General features: G+C 44.0%; 1 protein-coding gene across 1 annotated transcript in view; it reads right to left on the bottom strand.

Moving 5' to 3' along the window:
* The window catches only part of LOC117503350 (mucin-5AC-like), a 108589-nt gene that overhangs the window by 82763 nt on the left and 13639 nt on the right, over positions 1 to 12187 (bottom strand). Inside the window, exons 5-8 of the mRNA XM_034162567.1 lie at positions 10671 to 10796; positions 10298 to 10415; positions 2883 to 3021; positions 223 to 333 (exon numbers count right to left, since the gene is read on the bottom strand). Of these exons, the coding sequence (XP_034018458.1) occupies positions 223 to 333; positions 2883 to 3021; positions 10298 to 10415; positions 10671 to 10796 (494 nt within the window). The remainder of the gene's footprint in view (positions 1 to 222; positions 334 to 2882; positions 3022 to 10297; positions 10416 to 10670; positions 10797 to 12187) is intronic.

Genomic DNA, 12187 nt, shown 5'->3' with positions numbered 1-12187 from the left:
AAACAGAAACTAAGCTGTTTTAAGCAAAAAACAAGGTGATAATCGGTGAGTCATTATTGATGCTCTGAAATGACGTAGGCGCTCTGATCGGTCCGTCATCTTTTATTATGAAATAATGCTAAATTTATGTGGAAATGATTGTCATACAAAGCAAGTTTTCTTGTTCACAGGATATGTGTAGCACAGGTGTAAAATTGGCAAAAATGTATGTGTCACACTTACATTAGCGCCTCCTGATATCCCCATGGTAACTGATTTAAAGCAGGTTTCGCTGTCAGTCAGTCCACATTGTTGCAGTTCGCCCTGTATCACAAACTTGTCTCCACCACAGTCCTGCAAGTACAAACCCAAGGAACACAATAAACACTCCATACAGTGCTGCTAAACCTGCAGGTGGCAGTGATACTACACTCTGTAACTATTCAAACGGGGCCTGTTTTCTACATTCAACTTCACAACATCAACACGACCTGTTTAAATTTTTTGCATTAATAGAATTTTTGTTTTAAACATATTTGAAATAAAGAGACTTCATTCATTAAACTTGTGTTTGTTCAAAATAAATGTTGGAAATTGCTTTTGTGAAGACATGTAACTTATATCTGCTTATAAAATACTTTTTTTTAACTTATTTTTACAAACAGGGAGAAAACCTTCAGCCATATGAGTAATATGCAAAAAATTATAAAGTAAACCCATGAAGAACAATGTGAGATTAATCACAAACTAATTGTGACTCTAAGGTTGAGGGCAGCACGGTGGATTAGTGGTTAGCACTGTTGCCTCACAGCAAGAAGGTTATGAGATTACATTCCACTTGGGCTCTTTCTGTGTGGAGTTTGCACGTTCTTCCTGTGTTTGTATGGGTTCCCTCCGGGTGTTCCGGCTTCGTCCCACATCCAGAGACATGTAGGTCAGGTGAATTGGAATCTTTAAATTGTGCGTAGGTGTGAGTGCAGGTGTGAATGTGTTTGTTTGTCTATATGTGGCCCTGCGACAGACGGGTGTACCCCGCCTCAAGCCCTATGGCCTCTAGGACATGCTTCAGACCCCCGTGACCCTTAATTGGAGTGAGTGGGTATAGAAAATGGATGGATGGAGTATAAGGTTGAGAAGGGGAGGTGATGGTCTAGTGGTTAAGGCATTGGGCTTGAGACCATAAGATCCTCGGTTCAAATCCTAACATGACTGGAAAATCACAAACAGCCCTTGGGCAAGGTCTTTTATCCCCTATTGCTCCCAGTGTGTAGTGAGCACCTTGTATGGCAGCACCCTCACATGTGAGGTATTATTTGTAAAGCACCTTGAGCGTCTGATGCAGATGGAAAAACGCTATATAAATGCAGGTCATTTATTTATTGTACCATTTAGAAGTAACTGGTCCACAGTCTACAAAATCAATAAAGTTACATTTATATGTAAATGTTTAAAGTAGACCTGCATTGAAATAAATGCAGTCAGATCTTCGGACCAAAAAATGACTTATATTTACACATAAGATCCTTTTGAATGTAGTAAAGTAAATCTGCAAGCCCAGATCTGTCATTCAACTGAGAAATCTTCATTTAAAAATGACAAATTTACAGCTAAAATTTAGCCCTCTGCAAAACTGTCATCACATCCGGGACGCTGCCGAGACGTCAGAGAGAAGACCCTATCCCAGCATGCAATGCGCGCGCCAACTGTAATTTGTGGATTTACGTCAGTTTGCATCTGCACCTTTTTCTTGTCTTATAAGGAAGGATCTACTTTTTTAAAAACTTCATATTGTCTTGCGGCACGTTTGGTGAGTACACATTTCTTTTATTTGAGCTTGAAAATTATTTTGGGGGCCTTTTTCATACGCCCGTTTGATTGAGTGGTGTCGCATTGAAAATCTACTGCCTTTCGCCTCCGGTGTTACCGTCGCGGGGTACGGAGGTGGGACCTGCAAAGAATTCAAGTCATTAAAAAGATATAAACCTCTCTCAGTGGCCACGGAGCTCTGTGGCTTCGATTACCGAGACGTGCGGCGCTGCGGAAAGTCTGTCCTTGCAGCAACAGGTGTTACTGGCCGCTCGCATCAAAACAGCGAGCATAGTCTCTGGACTTTTGCCAAGTTTGCTGCACCTCCATTCAGTAGACAGAAAGGTGATGTGGCTGCACAGCAGACACGGGGGCGATGTGAGTGGCCCACTTCGGCGGTTACCGAGCCCGCAGACTTAGTAAGCGCAGCGGAGGCAGAGAGCGAGGCGTCGGGGAAGAACGGCGCCCGCTGTTGCTGTCGCTCGCCGCTGATCTGAGCATGCAGAGCTGTATCTCACATTCATTGCAGCTTACTTTTGGATGCTGAAACCAGGACGTGTATAACAGTAACATTATTAACAGATAAAATCAATTTCAATGCGGGATCGGACTGAAGGCGCAAGCGCTCCGTCTTCTGCCGGAAGTCACTGCAATGACCCGGATGTACAAACAGTTTTCGCTGAGGGACAAATTTTAGCTGCAAATTTGTCATTTTTAAATGAAGATTTCTCAGCTGAATTATAAATTTGGGCTTGCAGATTTACTTTACTGCATTCATTTGCACTTTACTGCATTTCTGAGATCTGACCACATTTATTTCAATGCAGGTCTACTTTAACAAAAAAGCCAAATAGAAGATTAATCATTTGCTTCACTGTAGTGAACACAGAAGCCCTGACACATTGTTTTAGGATTAGATGACATTGATAATTCCAGACTTTATCTTGAAACTGTTTGAAATGGTTTGTTGGATGAGCGAAAGGAAAACAATCACCTGTCTGAGCATGTGTATCAGTGTCACTGGGACGTATTGTCACAGCAAACAGACAGATGTAGTAAAAAAAAATAGTTGTACCAATGACAACTGTGTGCCTTACCTTAGCCAGTACGTAGGAGCAGTCTCCATGGAAGGTGTAGACTTTGTCATCAAAAGTGTTGATGTGGGCTCCTCCCTCCACAGAACAGGTTCCAGGACAGTTCTCCTCCTTACACTTCCACTGACCGCTCTCACAAACACTGTCACAGCAAAATGTAGTCGATACATGATACTATATTCATAATTTAGGAATACTTCAGACAACAATGGGCTGGAATAAATGGCAACTTGGCACAAAAAGTTGTGTTTCAAATAAAGTTTAGCTTGATCTGTTGCATGATTAACTGGTGCATTCACAGTTACACTCTGCCATTTGTGAGGCAAACGAGACCCAACAATCCACACAACAACTCTCCCTTACACTAACTCTGGTATATAAATGGGCTTCCTTTCCTAGATCACAGTTTCATCCTCAAGCTCAAAATGTTATGTGTCAACGCGGGTTGAGGAGCGGACCTGCGTCTGACAGAACCCAGCGCTAAAAATAACCAGAAAGCGGTTCCAAAACAAAACAATTTATTTTTTACCCTCTTTGGTGCATAACAATGTGTACAAACTAAACAGCGTCTTTCTGGTGGAGTGACTGTTGGCACGCTCTCCAGCGCCCGTAAGGATCTAAGCCCGGCGCTCCTGGACCCACTACCACCGCCAAACACCCCCCAGGTGGACACGACAAACTGACTCTCTGTGAAGCAAAGAAGAGGTGAGGTAAGTCAGCAGTTACAACAATATCTTTCAAAAGACACACGCTATCAGCAACACATTCAGGTCTATATCTTTTTTAACTTTATGCAAATGAGCAGCTTCTCACAACAGGTGGAGGATCACTTATCCGCACGCCACAGCAATGAGAAGCAAGCTGCACAATTCTCATCTCAATTCAAGTATACTGTGTAACAAAACACCAAGTTACTATCAACAATTAGTCAAACACTTAATCACCTTTAATGTGTGCTGACAGCATGTGTCCTCACCCTTCCCTGCTTCACGGGCTCAATGTGTCAAACCCAGGCGCGGTCCTCAGCGTCTCACAAACAAACATCACAAGGTCGAGTTCCCGGCAGTTCTGCTTGAATCACACATGACTTAAATGCAGAACGCCATCCAATTATCTGCTTCAGCTGAAAGTCTTTAAGGTTGCATGTGAGCACCAGTCACAGGTGCTACACATGAAGTTGATGAGGGTGAGGACTCTTCAGCCAGCACCTTCTCCACAGACAAATCAGTTTCCATGCCACCTGAAGAGCAAAGAAAAGAAAAGAACACCAAAATATCCAGCCACACTCCCCAACACACAACACAAAATATTTTACAATGATGCCTCACATATATGTGTCACCATACTTTGAACCATGTTGCTCAGCTGCAGCAACATGGAGATTAAGGACCTCAACAATCTTCAAGTTTGACAGGGATTTGAACTGGTGATTATCTGGTCCCAATAACAACACTTTAACCTCAAGACCAGGGGTGCCTAAAGTCTTTCCTATGAAAGGCCAAAAATTAATCTGTGTGGAGGGCCATAGGCCAAAAATAGATTATATTTTATAAAAATTACCAGTTGAAATCTACAACTGTAACAGGGCACAAAGCTCGATTATCTGGGAGGGACTCAGATGCTTCTTCACACTGAAAGGAGCGAGCTGAGGTGGTTTGGGCACCTGGTGAGGATGCTCCCCAGTTGTCTCCCTAGGGAGGTCTTCAAGGATCTTCAAACCGGAAGGAGGCCCAGGGGGAGACCCAGGACATGCTGGAGAGATTATATTTCCCAGATGGCTTAGGAACACCTCGGGATTCATATTTAAACATTTTTTTGTGGTGTACGAGGTCTGTCCATAAAGTATCGTACCTTTTTATTTTTTTCAAAAACTATATGGATTTCATTCATATGTTTTTACGTCAGACATGCTTGAACCCTCGTGCGCATGCGTGAGTTTTTCCACGCCTGTCAGTGACGTCATTCGCCTGTGAGCACGCCTTGTGGAAGGAGTGGTCCCGCCCCCTCGTCGGATTTTCATTGTCTGGAAATGGCAGAATGAAAAGGACTTTTTTTCCATCAGAATTTTTTCAGAAGCTGTTAGAGACTGGCACCTGGAAACCATTCGAAAAATTTATCTGGTTTTCAGTGAAAATTTTATGGGCTTCACAGAGAATAAGGACTTTAACTACAGGTATAAGGACCCCTTTAAGGACGGTCGGTGCGCCGCGCTGCGAGCTGCGACGATGCGGCACAAACCACTGGATCATTTCTAAGCTGATGGCTCTGTGGATATGAGACCGTCGTGTGCTCTTTCTCTGGTTATCACAAGACCTGGATATCAGCCATTTTCCGGCAGATTTCACTTTTAACAAGAGATTTTGTCATGGAAAGCCGCGCGGAGGCTTCGCGCGTCACGACCGATTCGTTGATGAAGCGAGACAAAGGAACACCTCCGTTTCGGAGTGTTAGAGGACAAGTTGGGACATGCCTATCTCAGCTTTCAGTGCTTACCAGTCGAGTGAGTATAAAAGAACTTGTGGAGAGCTGGACATGTCCCAACTTGTCCTCTAACACTCCGAAACGGAGGTGTTCCTTTGTCTTGCTTCATCAGCGAATCGGTCGTGACGCGCGAAGCCTCCGCGCGGCTTTCCATGACAAAATCTCTTGTTAAAAGTGAAATCTGCCGGAAAATGGCTGATGTCCAGGTCTTGTGATAACCAGAGAAAGAGCACACGACGGTCTCGTATCCACAGAGCCATCAGCTTAGAAATGATCCAGTGGTTTGTGCCGCATCGTCGCAGCTCGCAGCGCGGCGCACCGACCGTCCTTAAAGGGGTCCTTATACCTGTAGTTAAAGTCCTTATTCTCTGTGAAGCCTGTAAAATTTTCACTGAAAGCCAGATAAATTTTTCGAATGGTTTCCAGGTGCCAGTCTCTAACAGCTTCTGAAAAAATTCTGATGGAAAAAAAGTCCTTTTCATTCCGCCATTTCCAGACAATGAAAATCCGACGAGGGGGCGGGACCACTCCTTCCACAAGGCGTGCTCACAGGTGAATGACGTCACCGACAGACGTGGAAAAACTCACGCATGCGCACAAGGGTTCAAGCATGTCTGACGTAAAAACATATGAATGAAATCCATATAGTTTTTGAAAAAAATAAAAAGGTACGATACTTTATGGACAGACCTCGTATAAGATGTCTTGTTTTTTTTTTGTTTTTTTTCGTTGGTGGTGTACAGTAGGTCTGCAGGAGCACCCCTAATTTTGTTGTATCCACCGCCCCTATACAGTGACAATAAAGACTATTCTATTCTATTCTATTCTATTCTATTCTATTCTATTCTATTCTATCCCCTGGGAACAGTTACAGAGCTTGTCTGAGGACAGGAAAGACCCAGACCCGGGAAAGCTCCTAAAAATGAATGAATGAATGAATGAATCTACAACCAAATTTCAATACAATAAAAGACTTCTTCGTAATCTCTTTGCAGTATTTTATTAATATGTAAAACAACCATATGCATGACATATTTTAAAGGAGAAACATCTTCCTGACATAATGTGTATGCAAGGTACTTTGGAATAGCTAAACAAAGCTACAGTGGGGTAAAAAGTATTTAGTCAGTCCCTAATTGTGCAGATTCTCCTACTTAGAAAGATGAGAGAGGTCTGTAATTTTCAACATAGGTACACTTCAGTTATGAGAGAAAAAATGAGAAAAAAAATCCAGGAAATCACATTGTAGGATTTTTTACAAATTTATTTGTAAATTATGGTGGAAAATAAGTATTTGGTCAATAACAAAAGTTCAACTCAATGCTTTGTAACATAATATTTGTTGGCAATGACAGAGGTCAAATGTTTCCTGTAAGTCTTCACCAGGTTTGCACACACTGTAGATGGTATTTTGGCCCATTCCTCCATGCAGATCTCCTCTAGAGCAGTCATATTTTGGGGCTGTCGCTGGGCAACATGGACTTTCAACTCCCTCAACAAATCTTCTATGGGGTTGAGGTCTGGAGACTGGCTTGGTCACTCCATACTACACCTTTTAACAGAGCCACTCCTTTGTTGCCTGAGCGGTGTGTTTGGGATCATTGTCATGCTGGAAGACCTAGCCATGTTGCATCTTGAATGCTCTCACTGATGGAAGAAGGTTTTGGCTTAAAATCTCATGATACATGGCCCCGTTCATTCTTCCCTTAACATGAATCAGTTGTCCTGTCCCCTTTGCAGAAAAACAGCCCCAAATCATGATGTTTCCACCCCCATGCTTCACAGTAGACATGGTGTTCTTGGGATGAAATTCAGCATTCTTCTTCCTCCAAACATGACGAGTTGAGTTTTTACCAAAATGTTCTATTTTGGTTTCATCTGACCACATGATATTCTCTCAGTCCTCTTCTGGATCATCCATATGCTCTCTGGCAAACGTCAGATGGGCCTGGACATGTATAGGCTTAAGCAGGGGGACATGCCTGGCACTGCAGGATTTGAGTCCCTCTCTGTGTAGTGTGTAGCCTTTGTTACTTTGGTCCCAGCTCTCGGCAGGTCTTTCATCACGTCCCTCCGTGTAGTTCTGGGATTTTTGTTCACCGTTCTCATGATCATTTTGACCCCATGGGATGAGATCTTGCATGGAGCCCCAGACTGAGGGAGATTATCAATGGTCTTGTATGTCTTCCATTTTCTTACAATTGCCTTGACTATTGTAGACTCACTCTTCCCAGCCTGGTGCACATCTACAATTTTCTTCCTGGTGTCCTTCGACAGCTCTTTGGTCTTGGCCATGGTTCAGTTTGGAGTCTGACTGTTTGAGGCTGTGGATAGGTGTCTTTTATACAGATAACAAGTTCAAACAGGTGCCATTAATACAGGTAACAGGTGGAGGACAGAAGAGTTTCTTAAAGAAGTTACAGGTCTGTGAGAGCCAGAAATCTTGCTTGTTTGTGGTTGACCAAATACTTATTTTCCACCATAATTTACAAATAAATTCTTTAAATTTTATTTTTCATTTTTTTGGTCATTTTGTCTCTCATAATTGAAGTGCAGCTATGATGAAAATTACAGACCTCTCTCATCTTTCTAAGTAGGAGAACTTGCACAATCAGGGATTGACTAAATACTTTTTACCCCACTGTATATTGAACACTTTTGAAGCAGGGTTTCAACCAGGAACCTTCCTCACTGAAACCTACCGACGAAGATAGTGGCGGCGGTGTAGTGAGACGGCGTTAGACACTCCGAATTTAGCTTTAATTTTTAGGCTTACGTGAGTTGTTTGTCACATAAGATGGAAAATACTTCATTTGCAAAAGTTACTTTTTGGTTATCCATAAGACTAGGCAATCAAGTGCTGCTAAACAACAAGTTATTGTATGACTGAACTGAACAGGCAGCTCGGTGACGCCAATGCAAATATGATGAATGCCATGGAGGAATTAAAGTCAAGCAAAGCTGTAGAAAAAGCGGAGGCACGTATTAATTGGTAGGAAAGATGGCTTGATAGCTTACATCAACGTTATCTAAACACATGGAAGAATTAAAGAAAATACATACCGACACAGCAAACTTAAAGGAGTGCATGACGAGCGCAGAGGAGAACATATCTACATGCATGGAAACATTGAGAAAACAACAAGAAAAGCTCACCGAAATAGAAGATCGTGAGCGCAGAGACAATGTGCTCGTATTCAACCTTAAGGGCCCTTTCACACATACTGTAGTACAAATGTGGCTGAATTGCGCACGAAGCAGAGATCGTATGCAATATGTGTAAAATTGGATTTGCCTCCAATGTCTCGTATAGCTGTTGCTACAACTATTTGTGTGCACCAGTGGCTGAAAGACAAAGAGTGCCCTGTGAGAGCCCATTCAATCCCTCTTGCGGCAGGTGTCAGCAAAATTCCAGGTGATACACACGCACATCTAACACCGCTCGCTTGGCACTTAGAAAATGTGTGGCCATTCACGCTGTCAGCACGAAACAGCAGACAATCACGTTCGAGCTGGATGCGAAATTTCTCTGTGTTCCCCCACGAGTGTAGAATTGCAAAACAGCAACGCACATGTGGTGTGCCAGAGTGTCGCCCCCCCGCAACACATGTGCCGTGTGTGTGAATCGTGCATGTGTTGCGCTACACCCCCCCACCCCACCCGCAACACATGGTGGATGTGTTGTGGATGGTGGGGGGAATAACTAAATAGCAGTAAAAATAACTAAAATGAAATGATCACATAACACAGACACACAGTGACACAATGGTGTGTGTGCTGAACTGACAGGGGGCGTGGCCACTGACAGCTGCAGCTGTTGAGATCTGTGGTTCTGGCCTTCCCAGCTGGAGAACACGTACCGTGTTTGGATAGACATGAACTTACACCTGTCCACTGTGACGCGGGTGTGTCTGCTTGCTGTCCTCACATGGACATACATAAAAACATATATCACTGTTGCGACAGGCTGCAGTGAGCAAGCGCATGGCATGCACATTGACAGGCTGCCCCAGGTGAAACGGACCGTCAGATCACAACATGCAGCGGGCAATCTGAATGTCACGTCACCCACGTGAGCTCTGTTCCACATGACACAGTATCTGTCCTGAGTCGACAGGACATGCGTGCCGGGTCGGACATGCCAGGCCAGTAGATGTAGTAGACTGGACATGATAAGAGCGAACTGCTCCATTTATGTCATGTCAGGACTGTATGTCTATGACCATGGTCATCTACAGATGAACAGACAGATCATACTTGTAATGTTCGCTCGATAAGACGGATTCAATAAAATGAGGTGTTGTTTTTATGGTGTGTGTTTTTTTTGTTTTTTTTTTAAATATGTCTATCTCCTTGTTGATTTCAGGCATTTTTCCACACCTTTTGTAGGACTGCAATGTAGCGCAGTGGTAAAGTTTCTGGCTGACAATCAGAGCTTTTGTAAATTGCAGGTTCCAATCCTGTGGTTGCCATGTATTTTTTTTCACAGCAGCTGTGCGATGTGGTTACACATGCTCCAGCAGCTTGCACTGTGTTCCCACTGCGACGGTTTCGTGCATGAGCGTTCACGCCATGTGTCCCTCCTGACGTTGGCTTGATGTTTTCGCGGTTTGTTCATACGAGCTGTTTCGTCGTGATTCGCCCTGATTTGTACTTATTCATACTATGTGTGAAGGGGGCCTAAAGAAGGTGCAGAGGGTCCAAGTACACTGAGTTATCTGATGGAGAACCTCCCCAAATGGTTCCCATCCTTTGCTGACCCCGGTCCAGGGAGATGATGAGGAGTCATCAACTTGGGTGTTTGCAGGAGCCTCGTGGAGATGGCAAGCCTTGTTGCCCACGGCCGCTGATCGTTAAAGCCCCTTTCACACCGGTGCAAATGTAGAATTGCATATTGTGGCGTACAGTCTACACCGAGTTGCAATAAAAATGCTTACCATTGTTTGCAGCTGCTTGAGTACGACGCTCCGGGTTCATATGTTTTGCCGTTGTAGCTGCAGGAACAATTGCTGAGTGGAACACAGCCTCTTCCATTTAAATCATCCAGAACCATACCTAGCAACAATTACGCTATCATCATCATTATTATTATTATTATTATGTGTGTGTGTGCGTGTGTGTCTATGTGTGTGTGTGTGTGTGTGTCTCTATGTCTGCGTGTGTGTGTGTGTCTATGTGTCTCTCTCTGTGTGTGTGTGTGTGTGTGTGTGTGTGTGTGTGTGTGTGTGTGTGTGTGTGTGTGTGTGTGTGTGTGTGTGTGTGTGTGTGTGTGTGTGTGTGTGTGTGTGTGTGTGTGTGTGTTTGCAGTACCTGCGGGACAGAAGCATCCATCCATGCAGTGGCTGTCACAGGTGCTGCTCGCCTCTGGGTTGGAGCAGGTATCAGCACAGGGGCTTCCACACTCCTGATACTCCATATTGGAGGGACATGACTTAACTGTGAAAACAGCAGTACTTTATAGTAACCTCTAGTTCAATATTTACTACTGTTTATTACTGTTCAAGTCGTTGGGGAGCTTTTGTATTTCAGAGGTGGTCCTGCTTGTCAGTGAATTGCTTTTAAACATTAACTCATAAATAAATAATACAGAGTTTTCGGTGGTAAACTCTACTTGTTTCAGCACTTCATTTGCAGTTCACTTCTCAAAGGATCCTGCAGGCCATCAAGGAAATGTACTACATCTCCTCTTTACATATACAGAATCATTATTTTAGGTGTCTGTCACAGACCATAAACTTTATTATGAAGGTTCTTTTGCTCATACCCCCCCCCCACAGGGTTGCCACAGCGGAACCCATATGGATCTGCTTGTAGATTTGGCCCAAGTCTCCCACAGGATACCTTCCTGGAGGATGGAGCACTGGTGGCCTGAGACCAGTGATTCACTGATCCAAGCAAACATTCATGTTGCTGAGTCCTGAGACGGCTTGGAAGAGCTTATGGGGTCATGAGGTTGCTGGACAGAGGTGTTTGGTGATGCTAGTACTTTTGCAGGGGAACGAAGGTTCAGGTCTTTAGGGTCCTGGTCCTTCCTGCCTTCCTGCATGGACATGAGATCTAGACACTAACCAGTGACCTCAGGTAACAGCTGGCTGTCTTTGGAAATCAGTTTCTTCTGTGAATACTGCAGCACCACCGGTATGACTGGTATGAGGTCGAATGAATGATTACTTGTGGAGACTCAGAGGAGGAGCATCACTTGCACTGTGAAGGAACTTCAGCTGTGACATTTGGCCATGTGGCTCGTTTCTCTGTACATCTTCCGGTAGGCTGGTGCCTCAGTGTTGAGGACCACAATAGTTGGAGAAGGCCAAGGTGATGCTCCTGTTTCAACTGATTGTAGTAGATCGATGGTTACTTTCAAGATGTGGGGATGGACTGGTTATCTGCCTGAGTGATTGCCTTCCAGGAAGCAAGGTCATTCCATAGAGTGGAACAACACATGCTACAAAATCTGACCTGATCTGAGATTCTGGCACTGTCTAGCCAATCTTCTTTAAAATGTGAATGGCCATGAGTGAAGAAGAAAGAAAGAAACCACCAAGACATTCATGAAAAACTCTGAAAGAAGCAGAAGCCTCTGTAGATGTGCCTGGAAAAGCTTCTTACAGTTTTGTTTCATCTTGGTTCTGTGTCTAAATCCACTGGGTGACTACAACTCAGTTGACGTGCGGGGGGGGGGGGGGGTCTGCTAACTAAAGGGTCTCACTGGGTTTAATCCCCGATCACTGCTGAGTACTGAGGTGTTCTTGAGCAAGAAAATAACTCCATGACCTGATGTTTTCGGTTGCACAAAGCTGACAATTCTCTCTTGACCCAAATGCTTT

This window comes from Thalassophryne amazonica, chromosome 2 (genome assembly GCF_902500255.1).
Source record: "Thalassophryne amazonica chromosome 2, fThaAma1.1, whole genome shotgun sequence".
In the NCBI taxonomy this organism is placed as follows: Eukaryota; Metazoa; Chordata; class Actinopteri; order Batrachoidiformes; family Batrachoididae; genus Thalassophryne; species Thalassophryne amazonica.
This window is presented reverse-complemented; position numbering and strand designations above follow the sequence as displayed.